At 34.9% G+C, this 22,193-nt stretch overlaps 1 protein-coding gene and 1 long non-coding RNA gene across 2 annotated transcripts in view; one reads left to right on the plus strand and one right to left on the minus strand.

Annotated features, from left to right (window-relative positions):
* The window catches only part of LOC111511267 (cadherin-23), a 103,424-nt gene that overhangs the window by 38,755 nt on the left and 42,476 nt on the right, over positions 1–22,193 (minus strand). Inside the window, 9 exon segments of the mRNA XM_074182983.1 lie at positions 657–970; positions 3,870–4,147; positions 6,639–7,033; positions 9,110–9,307; positions 9,387–9,571; positions 9,662–9,865; positions 11,543–11,849; positions 16,171–16,322; positions 20,289–20,618. Of these exon segments, the coding sequence (XP_074039084.1) occupies positions 657–970; positions 3,870–4,147; positions 6,639–7,033; positions 9,110–9,307; positions 9,387–9,571; positions 9,662–9,865; positions 11,543–11,849; positions 16,171–16,322; positions 20,289–20,523 (2,268 nt within the window). The 5' untranslated portion in view covers positions 20,524–20,618.
* LOC141485706 (uncharacterized) overlaps positions 1–22,193 on the plus strand; it is a 93,075-nt gene that overhangs the window by 30,264 nt on the left and 40,618 nt on the right. The window lies entirely within an intron of this gene.

The raw sequence follows: 22,193 nt of genomic DNA on the forward strand, positions 1-22,193 counted from the left end.
AATGACACTGGCTGAATTTCATTTTTTGGATTTTTTCAATACATTTATTTTATTATCTGAGAGGGTATCTAATTGACGAAGTGTAAAAAATAATGGAATTAGAAATAATTTATGAAATCTGGGTATAATACAAATTAAATAAGTGAATATAAATGTTTGCTCTGAAGCATTCTAGCATTTGTCGTCACAGTTTTTGTTCAAACATCAAATTCAAAACAGATACGATTTACCTTTTCAGAAAGACCAAAAAAAATAAGGTATCATATCCAAATAGGGTAAGTAAGAGTGGACATGCTTATAGTTATGGGTTTTGTTTATGAATAGTTTCATTTACAAAATATTCCGAGTGTATCCGAGAATAATATACCTTCAATTACTTGTTTTCAATTAGTTATCAGGAATGGAAATTCTATGAAAATACGCAATATTTTATTGGAAAGTTTTATCAAACTGGTATTGCAATGCAATTGAAATGAGATATGATAGACGTTTCTATTGATGGATAAAATATTCATTAGTTACTAGTAACAATTTTTCCAATGGACAGACCAGAAACAGAAAAAAACTATGTAGGTGGATCTAATAATTTTATAATTTTCGTGTTATGCCAATTATAGCTTGTGGACAGTTTTCTCTTAAATAATTTTCATAATTACCTGAAGTATTGATGTTGCTCCAGGAACATTCTCTGCCACCGATTTATTGTAAAAAGTATACTCGAACATGGGTTTGTTATCGTTAACATCTTCGACGTATATCAGCAAAGGGGCCTCTGTAAACAAGCTGGGACTTCCCCAATCTCTCGCCCTTACGGTTAAGTACAATATCCTCACGTTTTCCTTGGATGTCCCTTTGAGATTTTCAAAATCTACGGGATATTTAACTTGGATAACTCCTGTCACGGAGTCTATGGTGAAATTGTCTTTCATCGTGCCGAGTAGTTCGTATTCTATTTCACTATTTTTGGTACCTACATCAGTATCATAATAAATAATTCAAATGAGTCCAAAATTATTCATTTTTAAGAAGGCAATGTGAAAATGTCTATGCTAAATGAAAAAAAAATAGTATTGGTCTTACTTGTAAAGGTCAGAGTTGCAGAGATTTAGGATTGGAATTGTAAAATGGAAATAAAAAATCACTATAAAGAACAAGAGTATTGAAAGATTTAGAAATACTCAATCAATTAATCAATCAATCAATTTATTCAATTCACAAACATATTCTTGTCTATAATAGATGTTAGTATATTTTCAATGATAATTACAGTAGATTAAAAAATAAAAAAATAAATAAATAACAATAAATAAGTGGCGGTGTTCAGTTCTTGGGAAACGCCTAAGCAAAGCTTGTGTTGCGTATTTTCCCCGATCTGAACACAACCATGAATGTGAGAAAAAAACTATTCATTCCTTTCGGTAAGAAATAAAAATTTATAATTATATATATATATATATATATATATATATATATATATATATATATATATATATATATATATATATATATATTATATAATAATAATAAGAAAAAATAGAAAGCAATGATCAACCTGAAGAAGTATTGAACCAGACAATGAGGCGAAGAGGAGGCAGGTGTGAGATAAATTGAAAAAAAAATCAGACATGATTCACTGAGTTGATTCAAATATTTCTTTTAAGAAGTCAAAGTTGTGATCATTAATTTTTTTTTATATTTTTTAATTCAATGGGAACTTGATTACCAAATTTCGGTCCAAAGTAAGTTACAAACCTTTGGGTATATACGTTTTTACAAAAAGGAACACTAATTGTTTTCTCGGATTTGGCTCGGGTATCGTATATGTGTGTCAGATATGTGAGAGGCGAGCTCAACGTCCATAGTACATAATAACTATGTACTATGGACTGTATGTGTATAATTTTCTGATATTGAATAAAGTAGCCTCCTTATATAAGCTATCAGTTGGATGTCTTCTATCTTTCTTCAGTACTATTTTAAGCAATGTATTTTGTATCACTTGAAGATTATGTAAGTGTGTTTTATTCAACCCACCCCAAACAATAATACAGTACCTTATAACTGATTCAGCTAATGCATCGTATGTCATTGGTAATAAATGTTTATTTAGTATGTTTCTGAGTTGGTAGAATTTAAAAATAAGTTTTCTAAGTCTTCTCACGAGAAAATCTACATGTTTGTCCCAGCGTACATGTTGGTCAAGTATCACACCCAGATATTTTATTGTATCCGTTTTCTTATATGTGGACAAGAACAAATTAAAGGAGTTTGGCAATTGGGAGTATGTATGAAAATGTTTCCCTCTAGTGGTTGGTCTCAATATCACCATCGAAGTCCTTCAGGTTGTAAATGCTGTTAATATATATTAGAAAAAGAATTGGACCCATGACAGTGCCCTGCGGAACACCCATGGTAACTGGTTGTGACTGGCTATAAGTGTCGTTTATTTTGACCCTTCGGGTTCGGTCTTGTAAATAATCAGCTAGTAGTTCTAGAGGCTTACCCCTCACTCCCACATTTCCTAACCTTTCTAACAAAATATCATGATTAACAGTGTCGAAGGCTTTGGCCAAATCTAAGAACACCGCTAGACATTTTTTCTCTTCGTTAGCTTTATTCAGTATTTTATTCACCAAGTGAAAAACTGCGTTTTCGGTTGACATATTTTCTCTGAATCCATATTGGCAAGGTTTGATGTTTTTCCAGAAAATATACAAATCTATTTTTTTTATTTTTCAAAAAGTTTCGCAAAGTTATTAGTTACCGATATAGGTCTATAGACCTATATCGCTAATGAATGACCAGTTGGTCATTCATTAGAATAAATTTTTAAGTTTATTAATTTCCATTGCTATCAAATGATTCAGTTTCAAACCTTTATTTTTCATGTGCAAAATTTCGAACTCTTCATTAAAGATATGATTTTTTTCCAGAAGATGATTTGAATATGTTGAATTTGTTTTCTTATTTACATAGTTCATATGATGTTCCTGGATTCGATTCGTTAATGTTCTGCCAGCTTGACCAATATATACCCTAGGGCACGTTCCACATTTTAATTTATATACTCATGATTTCCCGAATTTGGATGTATTGTATTTATTATTTTTAACCAACTTTCCCAACGTATTACTTGTTCTATATGCAATTTTGATATCTCTTTCCGTTGGTTGTCCAAAATACGTTAAAGCTCTATAATTTTGATTATCTACTTTATCGATACGAAAAACGTAGACTTTCTTGGCAAGTATTTTGTTTATCAATTCGGTTTTAAACCCACTGTTAACCACAGTTTGCTTAATGATATTAAGTTCTTTATTGAAATTATCCATTGAAAGAGGAACATTGACTAATCTGTGAATCATACATAAGCTGCTACTTTGTGTTGACATGGATGGGTAGAATCGTAATGGAGGTATAGTAATATCCGTATAGGACGGTTTGTAATAAATTGAAAAATCATGTTTGTTGTTCCTTCCACTAATTGTTGAGTCCAAGAAATTGATTGAGTTGTCTGTTTCTATTTCAATAGTGAATTTAATGTTTTCATGAATTTTGTTAATATCCCTATGAAAAGTGTCTAATTGTCTCTTAGAACCTGTAAAACATACCAAAACGTCATCCACATATCTATGCCAATACAAGAAATTCTTAATCAAAGGATGTTTAAAGATCGACTTCTCTAGATTATCCATGAAAATTTCTGCAAGTAATGGGCTTAATGGATTTCCCATAATTAAACCTTTTGAGGAGGAATAAATATTGTTGTTAAATTGAAGTGTTAAATTGAATTATTTTCAACTTACAATAAAGAAATCAATTTTAAATCAAATTATACACGGTAATCACATGAACTTGAAGTGTCTCACCATTCAAATCTGCATCTCTAGCCTCAACTTTCAATGGTTTTTCGAAATCGAGTTTGTTTTCCAGAAGTCTCGCCTCGTATTTGTTTTGAGTGAAGATCGGCGGATTATCGTTGACATCTTCAATATTGATTATCAGCTGTACGGAATTTCTATTACCGAAACCTAGATCGTCCCTGGCTTCAACTGTCAAAAAATGTCTGGATACTTGTTCTCTGTCCCAGTTCGGCCCTCCTGCTAATTTGACTGTTATAATTCCGGACGTTGGGTGTAGATTCAACCTGGAAAGTTGATTGATTCATTGATTGATAATATGTTCATTGTTTAAGAATGAAATTCTTGTTAAAAATACAATGTCATAAATGAATATTAATATAAACATAAAGTATAAGATGTGAAATATAAATGTATAAAATGTAAATGATTAATATAAAATATAAACTATATATACATACATATGCAAAGGTTACATGACAATAACTAGGACAACGAATGAAAATATGTTTTTCACACACAGTAGAATCGCAATTTTCACACATTCTAAATTACAGGGCATCGTCAAAATATTCTTTTAGGTCATAATAGGCTTTATCACTTAATTACGTACATTTCTTTCTGAATATGATGAAAGGAGTCTCTTGGATTTCATTGGAAAGTTTATTGCATATCTTGATTCCATTATATGTTTGAACCAAACATGTTTTTGGAATTGGTAGATTCAGTTCATTTGACCGCCTTGTGTAGTATGTGGTTGTAGCTGTAGATTCATAGTTTTCCCTATTTTTATGTATAATCGATACGGTTTCCAATGTAAATATTGAAATAACCGTAAGGATTCTATGTTCTCGAAAAATGGGTTTACATGAGTCACGCCATTTCGCTGTACATATGTACCTAATAGCCCTTTTCATAAAGACAAAAACCGACTACATGAGTTGTTTACTGCAAACACCCCAAAAGGGTATACCATACCTTAGATGGGAGTCTATTAAGGAATAGTACACTTCTTTCGCTGCAGCAAACCCCCGTTTCTTTGAAATGTTTCTCAGTGCGAAACAATTTGATACCAATTTTTTGTTGGTGTGTGCAATATGCTGAGAGAATTTTAAATTTTCATCTAAATAAATTCCCAAAAATTTCAAAGTAGAGTTATTTTTTATTGTGGTATTGTCTAGGGGGATATCAGGTATATTACACTTGATTGCTAATATATTTGTTTTGCTGGTATTTAATGATAAAAGATTCGAGTCAAACCAATTTTTACTTTTTTCATGTCATGGCATATTTTGTTATGCAATCTGTGTTTGTCCTTGTTATGCCACAATAATGTGGTGTCGTTAGCAAATAAGGTAAATCTTTCTGTAATCGATATGCTGGTTAAATCATTTTTTATATAACAGAAACAGTATGGGATCTAATACAGAGCCTTGAGGTACTCGACAATTTATCTCTCTAACGTCCGGTATGCATTGGACGCTCTTCTCATGTGGATTGATATCGTCCCAAATTCGATAATGTTGTTTGTTCACGTACCCATTCTTCCAGAAATGGGCCTCATTTATGAAAATGTTTTTTCGATGAAAATTAGGGTCGGTTGCCAATTGCCTCAGAACCCATTCAGAGAACAGACGTTATTGTCTATGGTCGTTTACCTTCAGTTCTTGAGTCAGTTGAATTTTGTACGGGTGCAAGCCCAAGTCTCGACGCAAAATTCGCCAAGTTGTGGTCTGCGAAAAGTGAGTTCTTGCGAGCGATGCGAAATCGACTGTCTCGGATTCTCTTGCACACTCTCACAGACAGCGGCGATATGTTCGACAGATTTTGCGTTTCGTCGACGACGTACGGGTGCTGGTCGATCGTTTACTGAACCAGTGGACTCAAATTTATTCAACACATTTCGAAGTCCTCTCGGTAGGACGATTATGGTGACCGTAAAATGGGCATACCGCGCGGTACGTTGCCCGAACAGAACATCAATTTGATTGAACAATTTCTTTATTTGCACGTGTTGTTAAATGCTATATCCGTCCTGACTGGATGAATGACAACTAATTTGACAGATGCAGCTTCAATAAGAATGCCGTTATCAATTGTTCTGTCAAAGTTCTGAAGTCCCTGTTGGAAGAGCCTATATATGTATAAGGAGGCTCCGGAGTGTAGGTAGATGAAATAAAAAAACACCCTGCATGCCAAAATGTATAGTTTCCTTGAAATGAACTCGGAGGTGTCCTGTTGTTTTTGGCTACAAAATATAATAACTGGGAATTTGATGGGACACCCAGTATATATTCATAAGCAGTTTTTCAATGTCTAATGGTTTCGAAAATATGGAAAACAGATGCATATTTACTTTTATTTCGAATACGTTAATAATTTCAAAATTACCACAATTATTATTGTCGAAATTCTTTTTCGCCCCGTACTTTCGAAACAAAGCGTCCTATCAAAAATCATCAAAGAACAAAATATCCTTAGAATAGTTAAAGGAATAGCCTTTTAATTTTTTGCCTGTTCAATAAAGTATAAGTTCTTGATATGAACCAAAATATATCATACTGTCGCATGTATTATGGGTCTACTGGGTAGTCGTAATACAGGTTTTCGGCACAATGAAAGGACAGCATTCAATAAGCATTGGATTATTGCACTGAAAATCGAAGAAAAATTCAACATCGTTTATCCATAACCAGCAAATATACAAACTTGAGAAAACCGGTTGCTAAACGCTAGCCTGGTGTCAGTCACAATAAACATGAACTTCTAAGAACTTACATATAATCTATACTTCCAGCCACATTCGTGTATCTGATCCCCCTTGTCCCAAATTTTCCAGAATCGTCATCCAGAGCTTGTATCCATGCAACTGTAGTTCCAACGTCGCAATTTTCCGGCACGAAGACTTCGTAAAGGCTTTTGGTGAATTCTGGAAAGTTGTCGTTTCTATCGAGAAGATTAACGGTAACAGCGGCTTCACTGAATTTCGGGTTATCTTTAACGACTTCTTTGGCGATCAGAGTGATGTTGAGCTTCTTGATCTTCTCGAAATCCAAGGCGGTACTGTTCTTGACCCGAATCATGAACGTGGCTTCGTTAACAGCTTTGTTGGGAGTTATATCGAAGGTGTCTCCAGCACCTTTGACGTAAAGATGGAAAGTACCATTTATTCCCTAGAAGAAATAAAACTGAGGTGAACTTTGGCATTGGTGTTCCTCAAGGAAATATATCAGAGTTACTTTTACTAATTGTGTGTTTTAACATCCCGGTGAAAAATTTCAAATCTTGATCTTCGAATTATCCAAATAATTGGTTTATAATATTAAACAGAAGTAATTAATTGGAAAATTTGTGTTCTCGGTGTGGTACATATGGAATGACCTTATTTATCCTTCTGGATATGAATGAGTAGAAATAATAAATGAAGTATACTTCTTGATTCCTTCGACAATAAGTAGTTTTTGAGAACAGTTTATTTTCAGTATTTTCAAACGACATGGAGAATTATAGTAGTGGTGATACAGCAATTATAATTCAGTGTCACTATTTTTCGGGTTTAAAGGGCGTGGATTTTTGGAATTTTTTCCTGACGTTTCGCTGGCTTCTTCAGATGTTTATACATCTTGAGTTTTTCTCCGATGACTGGATTTACAGCTGCGTAAAACGTATTTATGTTGACTCTGGTAGTTTTGTATGCTAATACATGTACCTAGATTGGATAAATCGCTAAAAGCATGTTTATGTTGACTCAGATAGTTTGGTGTGCTAATACCTATATCTGGAATAGGTAAATTGCGTAGAGCGTGTTTATGTTGACTCAGGTAGTATGATGTTCTAATACCTGGATTAAATAAACTTCGTAAAGCGTGTTTATATTGACTCAGGTAGTTTGGTGTGCTAATACTTGGTATTCTGGATCAGGTAAATTGCTTAAAACGTGTTTATGTTACTCAGATAGTTTTGATGTTCTAATACCTGTACCTGGATTAGGTAAATTGCTTAGAGCGTATTTATGGTGACTCAGGTAGGTTGGTGTGCTGATACACGTGCCTGGATTAGGTAAATTGTGTAAAGCGTGTTTATGGTGACTCAGGTAATTTGATGTTATAATAACCTGTACCTGCATTAGGTAAACTTCGTAAAGCGTGCCAATGTTAATTCATGTAGTTTGGTGTGCTAATACATGTACCTGGATCAGGTAAATTGCGTAAGGCGTGTTTATGTTGACTCAGGTAGTTTGGTGTGCTAACAGCTGTACCTGGATTAGATAAATTGTCAATAACATTCGTCGACAGTTTTCTACCTGCCGTCATACTGTTTGCTATTCTTCAACTTCCTACAATGCGATTCCATATTCGGTTTAGGTTCAGAGCTTCTTCTTTTCTATTCTTTGGCATCCCTGGTTGGGGGCAATGAGTTTTATGTTTTCAAACAGGTAAATGTGGAGTGCGTGCTCCGCTACAGCCGAATTGTCGGTTTGGTCTAGTCTGCAGTTTCTATCAAGCTCCTTCAGCGTTGTTCCCCTGGATCTTCTGGCAACTTCGATGTATACCTTCTCACAAGTGCACGGTATGAGATATACCCCTGCTGCTGATAGTGGGTTTCTTTTGTCTGTAGCCGACCTATGACATTGTTATATTTTCTTGGTGGTTGGAAGATCGTTTCTCAAGAGTTTTCCAATTCTGTCTGAGACCCTGGGAATATATGGTAGATACGCCCGTGCAACAATCTCTTCAGTCTCGTGGCCTTATTGATCTCAGGTACACTGTATCCATTCGATCTCAAGGTCACTTAGGGACGTTCCAGTCCTTCCTGTAGATGCCCTGGTTTACATATTATTCGAGTCTGTTCAGTAAGAGTAGAGATGCGCTAGGATGGTAGTTTGTGTGTGTAGGTATCTATCCATATGTGTGGGTTTTTGATACACTTTGTTTGTTATCCGCTGGTCCTGTTCAGTCTCCATGGTGAACTTGATGCTAGAGCGTCCCTGCCAAGTTTCCGAAGACGAAGACGAAGATGCTTTCTACGTAACGTAGTCACAAGGTCGGTGTTAATTCAAAGGTTGAAATTTAAAAAATCGACGGCTTTTGAACTCGAAAAATAGTGACACTGAACACCTCTGCCACGAAAGCCTCAATCATATTGTCAATTGATATTTACTTCTGCCACCAACAATATAATATCTGATTGTATCTCTTACGAATACTTTTACAGTATACCTTTGTTTTGGAATATGAAACACAACTTACCTGGTCGTAATCATAAACTTCTGGTAACGAATTTCCTAAAAATGTCAGCGGAGTATTTACAGGAGAATTTTCAGCTATATCGCATTCGTAGTAGTTGCTTTTGAATTTTGGTGTTTCGTCGTTGACATCAGTGACCATTACAGTAACTTCAGTTGTCGCTATTGGTGCTGGTACTATTTTACTTCCAACTTCTTTAGCCTATAAGTTGGTCAAAAAATAAATACGCAGGGGGGAAGAATATCAGTTTCAGAATTTTCAACCAAGATGAAATACTGACCGTAATCTGAAGAATATAAGTTCCAGCCCCAGCTGGCAATGCTTCTCTGTCTAGAAAGCTTGTTGTTAGAACTACTCCTGTATCTCGCTCAACAGAAAAAATATCAGATATCCTGTTCAGACCATTTGACATTAGAGAGTATTCGATGGGGTTGTTTATACCACGATCACCATCCACTGCCACGACTGAAACAAATGAAGACTGGAGTTGAAAATTTAATGAAATGAATTTGAGGTGGAACTGAAATAAATTTTATTGAGTCTTGTAGATTTTACCTTGAAGTACAGAAGACCCAATAGGGCTGTTTTCTTCTATTCTAGCTACTGGAGACACTCTAACAAATTCGGGAGGTTGATCTTCTACATCTTCTACCTTTATCAAAAGCGCTGCAGTTGCGGTGTTTACTCTACCTTCTTTGGCTCTGTCGATTGCAAGAATTTTGAGCTGATGTACGGTCTGCCTTTCATAATCCAAAGCGGCTGTTATCAATAATAATTATTGAAATAGTTTTTTTGATGGAAATTATAAACAGGAGGAGTTTTAAAGGTGTTTTATCAAGGATAGTTTAGTCTTCAATAGGGGATAATATGGCTCATTCATAAGACTACATTTCGCAACTGAAGATGATCTAAAGTTCAGGCCATTTTTAACCCATCTCTTTGGTGGACAAAACGAGCATCGAGAAAAGTTTACCAGTTCTGGTGGTGGAAAGAGTGCTTTCGCCATAGCTTAGTGAGAATTAGGTATTACATAGCACAATACCAACAAATAAGGAATTGCTTTTCCATTACCTGTTTAATTGCTAATGACACAATCTTTAATTTTTTTAAAGAACAAAACACAAGCTCAATAGGAAAATTCATAAGGCACTCTGCGAGCGGTGCCTGTGCTAAAGTAGCGATTCACATTGGATTTGAATCGCTGGAGATTAATTCCATTTGGAAAAACGTTCTCAGGAAGTTTAATCCATATAAACGCCGTTCTCTAAATGAAAAAAGTTCTTATACAGTGGAGTTCGAAGTGTATTGAGTTGAACCGTAAAACGAGCAACCACAGTCTGTCGCGTATTTTTGATATGTACAGCTCTTGATGGAATCAAATGTCCAACGTTTCGTCGATGTTCCAGACTTTCAAGGTTGCAAGTGATATTAGCGTCTCCAATTAGGCGGATGGCTCTTTTCTAGATGGAATCCAGCAGCTTCAGGGTATGCTAGGGGGGGGTGGCACATACATAAGAATAATACTCCAAAGAATGTTTGATCTGAGCTTTATAAAGCATTAAAATTGTTGAGGTTTGTACAGTTTCCTGGTTCGGAACAGTGTTCAAGCTTTTGGGAAGCGGCGTCCATTTTAACCCCCAACAAACTTATCGAAGCAGAAGGTGGAATTATCTGATCTGACATATTCGTTTCGGAGACATTCATCGTTTTGGAGAAAACTGATGCCTGGATTTTTGTGGGTACTGGTTCCTTTTATAACAATTCGGGATTATTTTTAGATCCTCATTAAGATATGCAACCTCCTGCTGCCGGTGAAGATGTGCATCCGCCGCAGATGTAAGTGTACTGTCGTCAGCAAAGCAATGAATTGGATTTTTGTTTTTTCCAATAAGTCGTTGATATACAATAGAAAGAGGGTTGGAAACCAAATAGATCCCTGGGGAACACCAGCTTTGATGCTAAAAGTATTCGAGAGATATCCGTCGATGGCCATTAACAGGGAACGTTCTTTCGAAGCAGTCAAATTATAATGTGTCTTTTTAATATGGGTATATAATCATTGAGAATATCAAAGATAACATTGAGTACGTTTTGGTTGACCTCAAAGAGGGTATTTTTCTTATTGGAATGAGAATTAAAGCTTCATATGTTTTACAATGGCTTTTGGGTTGACTTGCCTCTATTGACTAGACCCGTGTTTTTGAATTTTTGCGAAAAATCCTTTTCTGACAGTTTTGCCTTGTGGGGCATTTTTGATGGCCACTCTTTATATAGTAAAGGTCATACACTGATGAAGACAACAAAGTTGACGTCATCAGTATACACTACGCGAGTTGGGAAGAGTGCTATAGTTCTGGTGGGTGAGAAGTATTTGTACTCCAATTCTTACTTTCAACTCATTTGGAACTGGTATAGCTTTAGTTGACTTTTTCTCACCTACTAATCGCACCACGGCCTTTTCTCCCACCGTGTTAACCGCAAACAAATGATCGTCGCCGTCCCCTTCTTGAAGAAAATATACGACCTGTCCGTACGGTCCTTCGTCAGCATCCGTGGCCTTGAGAGTTGTTATTGTACCTGGAGAAGCGTCTTCGGGAAGGGTGATGGTCGGCTGGTAACTTTCGAATATCGGCGTGTTGTCGTTGACGTCTTCGACTAGCAGCAGGAGGCCTTGGGTAATGTAGTTGCCGTAGCCCAAGTGGCCGTCGGTGAGCGTGAGTACCAGAGCGTATTCCTCTTGGGCCTGGAAGAGTGGAGAAAATGGGAGTAGTTGCATATACATAGACATAGACGTGAGCGTAGATGTAGGCGCAAACAATGACATAGACATACATATACATAGACATAGACGTAGACATAAACGTAGACATAGACGTAGATACTGACACAGTCATAGATATGCTACCTTACGCAGAAAACATTTAAAGATCAGGGAAATCACCATCTGATTAGAGAACATGTACCGATGATTATTCCTGGTGTTATAGTCATTGTCGCAGTGTTTCGGGACGTTTTTGTAATATATGAATAAATAAATTGAAATGATTCGAGAGGAGTATATTATCCGGAACGGTGCCAATGAAAAATTGAAAAGAGTGTATTATCCCGAAAGGTCGAAGTCCGTCATTGAGATTTCATGTTAGTGGAAATTTATATTGTAACTCTTTTCTTATGAATGATATTCTATTCAAATCCATAATGAACGTACAAACATCTTTATAAAAAGTTTATTTTGAACTTTCTTTCTTCCTTTCTTTGGAAGGTTTCTCAGAATTGTTTGTATAAAGATGGAGAAGCGATAGTCAAAAAGCTTGTTTCCTAGAATATTTTATGAAGTACCTACGTTCAAAAATGCAACCTTCGAATAATAGAACTTTTGGAAAAAAAGTTTTATGAGGAGCAAATAGACGGTTATACCACAAGTAGCTGATGAATCCACTGAAGTGAAAGTTCTTGGATAATTTACAATAAATTCTCAACTCTCTTTTCGACAGATTGAAAGAAGTATGAATTCGTATTTATTATTTATTATAAGTTTTTCTGTAAGAGTCAGTGGAATAATGACTTACTTGATGAATTGAAAACTATAATAAAATTTGCTTTCTGTACTCTCTGAATAGGTCGGTCAATAAATAAAATTGTCGTTTTTGAAAACTTTTCAAGGAAGGGCACACCTATCATCTTCCAGAAGTAATTGTGTTGTATAAAATTTATGGATTTGATGTTATACAGGTTCCTTCTTCATTAATGGAATTCTTGATAGAAAAAGGTGTTTCAATATAGTTATTTGGCATTTGATCATTTACATCTCAGTCAAAGTTGACTACAAGTATTTTTAATTTGCAGTATTGGAAATCTGAAAACATTTTAATGCTAAATGATTAAATATATATGCAGATATCTATTCAATAAAGGAATATTTGGCCAGTTTTCTCAATTCCACTTTCGATCTTATTTTTTGAACACCCAGCAATATAATATAATATATAATATTAACAGAAAATTCTTAAGTAAGACCTCTCTAGCGTAGAATCAATTCCAAAATGGAATGAAAACTTGATTAAGTCAATAATGTTCAGTCCCAATTATAGGTTATAACAAACGAAATTTGACAAGAATTTTGGGTACGATCTAAAAACGGGGTTTAAAACTTAGTGGAAATTGTAGAAGTCACAAAACGAGTCTGATTATTTGGCGGTTAATGTTGGATCTTGGCTAGACTGCCTTTCGGAGCCTCGTTTGTCATTGTTATTCCTGCTTTGAATCTTCTATCTATCCTAAAGATAGCGACATAGTATACGGCGTCAAGATTTTATTTTCTAGTTTTTCATTTATATAGATTTATATGGTTATATACTTCAATGATGTTACATGGATTTCTTTGAAAATCATAGAAATGTAATCAACAAAAAACCTCAATCTCTTTCGAAAAAAACAGTAAAGTAATATTGAGAAATTGGTACTGATTGACTCAGATGTCGAATTTTGTTTAGTTTTCCATTCTCACTGAGTGAATTGTAGTTCACCAAATTTTCATTTCATCAGTTCGGACTTCCATTGACTAATTTGTCTAATATAATATAAATTGATTTGATAACTCTGGAAAAATCAAAAAGATTAACCGAAAATAACAATTTTATTAAACAAAAAACTGAAATTACAAAGAAATAACATACAACAACAACAACAACCAAACAAATAAAAATTGAACTATTAATAAAAGTTGAAAAAATTGAAAAAATTAAAAATATTATTAACAAAAAATGAAAATTAAAAGATTTCAAACTAAATTATGTCACAACGTTTCGATTGTTAGTATCCACAATCATCTTCGGGTGATAACTGGACTTATTCCTCCGAGATCTACAACTACCGAGAAGTACAACTTCCTTTCAATTGATGCAGTAGGGTCTCTTACGATCTTCGTGTATTTTGCTTTCTGAAGCATCTATTCGATCTTCTGTTCGAAGAGAGCAGTATCCATCACTACAGTAGCGTTTCCCTTATCTGCAGGTAAGATCTTGATGGTGTTGTCTCTACGTAGCCCGTTCAGGGCTCTTCGTTCTTCATTGCCGATGACCTTGAAAAAACACCAAGTCTATTTTACGGAAAAAGAGAGATCATCGCTAACACCGCACCACAGTAAGCCCCCTCACTTGTATGGACTACCCAAAATCCATAAAAATGATGTTCCGCTCAGACCGATCATTAGCTTTAGAGATTCAGCCACCCAGAACTGGGCCAGATTTTTACTACCAATAATTAAGCCACTGCAAGGTAAAACATCATCTTTTGTGAAAAATTCAAGGTATTTCGTTGAACTACTAGGGGAAATTGAAGTCAAAGAGCAGGATCAACTGATCAGTTTCGACGTGGAAAGCCTCTACACCAACGTTCCTGTCGAAGAAGCACTTCAAATCATACAGAAGAAGCTATCCGAAGATGGGGACTTGAAAGATAGAACAAACTTACCGATACAAGTAATAATGGAATTACTAGGATACTGTGTACGAAACTGCTACTTCCAACTGAAAAACGAATTCTTCACGAAAGATGAGGGACTGCCAATGGGATCGCCACTTTCACCTGTTATAGCCAATTTATATAAGGAGTGGTATGAAACTTTGGCCTTTGAAGAAGCCCAGAAGCCCCGAGTCTGGTTGAGATACGTAGACGACACCTTCGTAATATGAAACCATGGGAATGCAGAACTAGACACTTTCCTGAAGCACATCAACAACGTAAGGCCTTCCATCACTTTCACAATGGAGAAGAAAATCCACAACGAATTGTCTTTCTTAGACGTATTGGTGAAGAGGACCGACACTAAATGGGAAACATCTGTATATCGAAAACCCACTCACACAGGACAGTACCTGAACCAGAAATCCAACCACCATCAATCGACTAACGGAGGAATCATCAATACTCTACTGGACCGTGCTTTTTGGCTCTGTAATACAAAGGAAGGTCTCGAAAAGGTACTAGGCATCATCAAAAATGATCTTCAACGGAATGGTTACTCCAAAGTGATGGTAGAAAAGGCATTAGCTATAAGACAGCAAGAACTCCACAAGGAAGAGAAGCTGCTGCCACAACCAGTACTTGTACTTCCCTACAGCAGAGGATTATCGGAAAGGATAAGACGGATTGGGTCCAAGTATAAAATCAGGACCTGCTATCAAATCTGGGAACACTATCCGTAGTAGCCTCACGAAAACCAGGCCACCAAACGCAGACTGCGATTCCAAGAATTGCATTTACCGGATACCCTGCGAGTGCGGAGAATCATACATCGGTGAAACTAAGAGGCCATTGAAAGTTCGCATTGCTGAGCACAAGAAACACACACAGCGAGGAGAAACCAGCAAATTCGGAATAGCAGAGCATGTATGGACTCATCAACATAATATCAAATGGGCTCAAGCTAAAATCATCCACAAAGAGGAACACTGATTTAGGAGAAAATTCAAGGAAGCCGCGTATATGTTGTTCAGCAACGCAACGGCAAGCGAAAAACGACCAACTCCCGGCAAACTGTCATCTCTCGCCAAAACCAATGAAGCGGAAAGAGGGAAGAGGGGATAGGTGAAAGCACTCGAATGACCTATAAATAGTTAGGTCACAGAGGAATAAGTCCAGTTATCATCCGAAGATGATTGTGGATACTAACAATCGAAACGTTGTGACATAACTTGGTTTGAAATATTTTAATTTTAATTTTTTTATTTTTTGTTAATAATATTTTTAATTTTTTCAATTCTTTCAGCTCTTATTAATAGTTCAATTTTTATTTGTTTGGTTGTTGTTGTATGTTTTTTTTGTTAATTTCAGTTTTCTGTTTAATAAAATTGTTATTTTCGGTTAATTTTTTTGATTTTTTTTCAGGGTTATCAAATCAATTTATATTATATTTGACAATGGAAGTCCGAACTGATGAAATACACCGAGAATCATTGTCAACCAATTTCAAACAAACATCAGATTTTCAGATATTACCTATATTTGAAACGTATAATTCTGTACATGATTCCCATCAAGTATCCTTTTTCATTCGTACTTACTTCTCTGTCGAGCTCCCTGTTGAGATAGACATTTGCATCAGTCGCTGAAATACTCTGGACTCTAATAATATCACTACCAGGTGTTGCACTCACTCCAAATTTGAGATAGTCTCCATCGGCATCAAAACCTTTCAACCGATAAATTAGTGAACCTGCAAAAACAATGAAATATTCTTACAACTAGTCCAATTTTGAAATTATTTAAATTAATAAATGGAAATTATTTATTATTGTACTTCTGTTCTCTTCTAATCCAAGCCTCTTTATATGATGCTTCAGATGACGGTGACCTGTGAGTAGACCTATTATACAATGTAGGTTAACATTAACGATATGTACCATCCGAATAAATAATAATATTCTTTATTCAGTAGAACACAGGATTACAAAAAGGATAAGATCTATCAAAAAGCTACAACATTTCCTATGCAAACTGAAAAGGCGGAGTTCATCTTGAGCACCTGGAGTGCACACAGATGGTCTTCCACTCAACCTTTGGACAAGCAGAACAAAAGATCGCAGACAACTAATCAAAGTTGAGATAAACGACCAACAAGAAGTAATTTAGTCACCATTGTTGAACTTGTTTTCATAAAATGTTTATTAATATGTTTATTTATAACCTGATTTCCTAGAATAGATTTTTATGATATAAGTGTGAAAAGTAAAGTTTTGCTTTGTGAGTGAAAAAGTTTGCGAAACGAGCGTAGCAGGTTGAGCAATTTCACCAACAAAATAAAACTTACTTTTAACACAATAATGTCTTGCATAATAAAGAACAATTGTGAGGAATTTTGTGTTCTGCCAAAAGAGCCTCAAATGAATTGTTACGAAAAAAACATGTTACTACATGTTAGATGTAGCCTGGGAATTCCAGGTCTTCTAACTGGAACCACAAATGTGCGGTTGGCTCCTGTTGTTGACTCCGTTCATTTGTGTTGTTTCCTGCTGTCGGCAAACAAGTGTTGCCCATCTTTACACTTGGTTGCACCGCGCTGATGAGGCCAATAGCTAGAAACACGTGTATACGGTTTGCCCCACTTTTGGAGTGGGGCATATATATATATATATATATATATATATATATATATATATATATATATATATATATATATATATAGATCTTTTATTTTCTTTATCATATTTCAGTAGGTACGTGTAAATTTTGCTGAGACTATCAATATCAGTTCGTTTATTCATTGAATGATTTTCGTTATTGTATCATTTCCAAAATTTATAGTTAATCCAGTCACTAATTATATATATATATATATATATATATATATATATATATATATATATATATATATACCGGGTGTCCCACATTTTATGTGACAGGCAATATCTGGTTTGTTAAAGGAGATACACAAAAATGTTTCATACACAAGTTTTAGGAGTTCATGAGAGCTATATTTTGATATAATTTTTAAATATACAGGGTGTTTGGTGTAGGTGCTACGGACCAAAATTCCATTTTTTTAAATTCTGATATCATTTCATGTTTGGTTTTTGAAATTCGGTTACGGCGTTGTTGAGTTATTGCTTAAAATGTAAAGTCTTGAGAACGACTATTATTTTTAAAAATAGTTCATACAATTATTCTCTCTGCATCAGATCACATGAAAATTAGTCAAAATTTTAGGTGTTCGAAGTAATGGTTTCAATTTTGAGTTGTGGAATTCAGTCAGGAATCATTTTGAATATGTAACAATTGCGAAATTGAAAGAGGTGTATTCGAAAACAAATCTTTAATTAATAACAATGTAAATAATATAACTTGATGAATCATTTCATAAGAATGGTAGGTACCCAGATATAAGTCATAAAAATTGTACAAAGTGATGCCCATTAGATATTATACAGGCTTCGAAACGTCGAATCACTTCTCTCGTACAAGTCGCTCCTATAATATCAGGCGTAATATCACTGCACGCTAGTCGATTTTTCATTTTCAGATCATCCACATTCAAAGGGGGAGTAGTGAAAACAATATCTTTTGAATAACCCCATAGGAAAAAATCAAGCGATGATAAATCTGGAGAACGAGCCGGCCACCGAATTGGACCCTTATTACCAATCCATCTATTTGGGTACGTTCTATCAAGATATTCAGTAACAACCTGAGAATTGTGAGGAGGAGCACCATTTTGTTGCCACCAAATTCCTTGTCGTTCTGTTATGGGAATATCTTCCATCAACTGGATCAAATCATTTTCTAGAAAATGTAATTATCGCAATCCATTGAGATTTTCATTGAAAAAATAAGGTCCTATGATGCGACCATTGAACAATCCACACCATACATTAATACCCCAAGTAGTTTGAAAATTACTTTCGCGGACCCAGTGGGGATTTTCTTGAGACCAATAGTGACTGTTATGTCGATTCACAACTCCATTATTGTGGAATCGCGATTCATCGCTCCACAAAATTTGACTGAATATGTTAGGACTTTCATGTAATATTACCTGAATACAAGCAATGAATTCAAGTCGTCGTTCAAAGTCCGTGGGTTTCAAACCTTGTACCAACTGAATTTTGAATGGGTATTTATTTTCTTTCAGAATTCTCTGTACATTAGATTTACTCACACCGACTTCTTCTGCAAGAGTACGGATAGAAACATGTGGATGAATAATAATATAAGCCAACATATTGATCTCTAAATCTTCAGTTCTAACAGATCTCGTATGATGACGATGCTTTATAGTAGAAGGAAATGACCCAGTTCGCAATTTTTCTACAACTCTCGAAAAAGTCATTCGTGACGGAATGGGTCTGTCTGGAAAACGTTCTTGGTATAGACATTGTGCTTGACGGCAGTTTTTCTGACATTCTCCAAAAATTAATAACATATCAATGCAATCACTTGGACTAAACGCGAAAGGCATACTGGAGTTTTCGCACAAAGAACACAATTACTGTTTTGCAAAGAATCACTGAATCGAACTGACAAGTAGATACAATTCATCAACATTTGTTACTATGGCATCAACAAGCATAAGCTACTTGATGAAATTGTGCAATATAAAGCAATTCACCCTCAAGTTAGTCACATTCTCAAGAATTTCAATATTAATTCAAGTGATATCGATATCGTATCGTAGAGGTGAGAATAATGGTTTGTATTCAGTAGTAGTTTAGTTCAATTTAATAAAAGATATAGCCTGGATTCGTGTACGAGTAAATAAGTTTTTTTGAAACTTTATATTTAAGGAAAAGTGCAATAACTCAATAACGCCGTAACCGAATTTCAAAAACCAAACATGAAATGATATCAAAAATCAACGTAGCATCTGAATGTGTAATGATATACAGGGCGTTCTATTTTAAAAAATGGAATTTTGGTCTGTAGCACCTACACCAAACACCCTGTATATTTAAAAATTATATCAAAATATAGCTCTTATGAACTCCTGAAACTTTTGTATGAAATATTTTTGTGTACCTCCTTCAACAAACCAGATATTGCCTGTCACATAAAATGTGGGACACCCGGTATATATATATATATATATATATATATATATATATATATATATATATATATATATATATATATATATATATATATATATATCTATTGTTCACAATAAAACTTCCTTGAAGATTGAATAATTATGTTTTGTTCATTGTTAAAAATACTTTCAACACTAGTGTTAAAATATTTTTAACACGCTACTTTGTACACATAGTTGTACAAAAATGATATGGTATTGTAATTGTTTGCCAGGTTCTACCCGTTTTACCAGAAATAATTATGTATCTAATTGAGTTCTGTAATTACCTATTATTATATAAAAAACATTGGCAAATAGTTTGATGTACCAGTTCAACTGATGAAGCTACCGTATAGCAAAACGCGTCTCAAATAAAATTTATTTTCGTCAGTTATCTTTCAACACGAAAAAATAAAATAATGGTAACAAAACAAGTATCAAAATGTGAAAATAGCTTGCATATAAATATAATTCCGGTTGATGGAGTAATAACATCGAATTGTCATATCAGAATGCAAATGTGGCACAAAAATTCAACATATGAACATTTTCAATAAAAAGCGTTATGAATCTTCTATTAACTATAAACTAAGATGCGAGTTTCAGTGTCATACTTACCTACAGGTGTTTCAGCTCCTTCCTTCAGTCTTAAAACTATTTCTGTCTGACCATCTGTGATAAATTTCGGTGGCCTATTGCACTCACTACTATTAACACTTAAACCTAACAAAAAAATTAACACAAGAACACAAATTTCTGTAAACGACAGACGTCTACTTTTGAATTTTATTTTAATGAAGTAGCCACAGAAAGTCCTGATGACGTTTTTGAATTTTATATGGCGATTATCCATTTTTTAAGTTTCGTTATTTCATTTCACGAGGCCCGGAGTTACTTCAGATGTTCCGGCAGTGTATTTTTTTCGATACGATTCATTGGGCTGCTCTCCTGAAAAAAAAATAGAACAGTGATATACTTCTGTCAGACAAAATCAAACAGTTGGAAAATATTTTCGTTTTTTTTTGACCAGCCATGGCTGAAGGATTTTACGGAATCGCTAATTCAATACTTTGAAACAGGATATTTTTTAATAGTTTCAGCGTGTGATTATAATGATAAAAAAGCGTCCTTATTTCCTTCAAACTGACTAAAAAAATACAATTCAATGACAAAAGTTCCTTGGAAAGCTTGAGTTTCGGAGAAAAGGGGCGTTGAAAATCAGTGTATATTTTTGGAAATATTTTAGAAAATTCTGTAAATGAAAACTTTCTATCTTGATCGAAAGTATCCACACACTTCTATTGAGTAAAGGCTCTCTTGCCAAGGAAGTTTCCTCCAAGATTGAAATGTTATCTGCAGTTTCTTCAACATATTATTAGTATCTCATCGGGTCACATTTTTTTCTTATTCAAGTTGATAAGGTGACATATCGCAGCTGGTGAAAAGAAACTATTATGTGGTTCAAGAAACTTTCCTTTAATGATATCCTTTACAAACTTTCACTTATCTTAAAGTTTTGTAGAGTTAATAGGATACATTGATAGATGTAGCCGTTACTACGTGGTAGGAGATCATAATGAATAGTCCGGTAAGAGAACTACGTGTTAACAAGTTGTTCCCAAATATTACCAATTTCGTCCCACCTCACACCATTAAAAATTCACTGACTAGTAGAAAACATACGGAACGGAACGATGTACAACGAGAGTAAGCCCCTCATTTTAGACATATTAGATCAAGCCAAAGTAGACCATATCACTTCCTTTGAAGTTTCAATAGCTTTCGATGTGTGCCTAAATCAGGGCTACCTACAGTTCAACAACGAATTTTATAAACAGGATTCAGGTTTACTAATGGGCTCACCCCTAAGTCCACTTTCAGCAGACATATTTATGAACAGCTTGGAGACCACTATAGTAAATTCCTACCTGGGTAAAAAACATATTCATTTTTGGTACAGATATGTAGACGATATTCTCGCCTGTTTCAGAGGTACTACAGGACAGCTGAACCAATTTATGAAATTCATGAATAATCTCAATAGCAAAATTCAGTTCACACTCGAGATAGAGATAGAGAAAGAGATAAATTACTTAGACCTGACCATTACATATAATCAGAATAAATTTGAGTTCAATGTTTTCAGAAAATCTAGCTATACAGACATTACCATCCCAAGCGATTCTTTCCATCCAGACAGTCATAAATTAGCGGCCTACAATTCAATGCTGCACAGAGCATTCTCACTGCCTTTGTCTGCAGACAATCTAGCTAGGGAAATTGATATAATTACACAGATAGGTCATAATACTGGTTTCAACGCAGATTAATATACCCTCAGGTCAAATAACCAGAAATCAAGAAATGGGTAACTAACATATTTTGGAAAAAGAACAGAGATAATTGCGGGTTTCTTCAGAAAAAACAATCGGGAAGTGGCATTTAGACCACATGCCAGGTTATTTGATATTCTTTTCAATGCCAAAGATAAGGTGGACAAGTTGGAGAAATCTGGAGTTTGTG

This window comes from Leptinotarsa decemlineata, unplaced genomic scaffold (assembly GCF_025532065.1).
Source record: "Leptinotarsa decemlineata unplaced genomic scaffold, Ldec_3_MD MMD2_tig00026330_RagTag_RagTag, whole genome shotgun sequence".
NCBI lineage: Eukaryota > Metazoa > Arthropoda > Insecta > Coleoptera > Chrysomelidae > Leptinotarsa > Leptinotarsa decemlineata.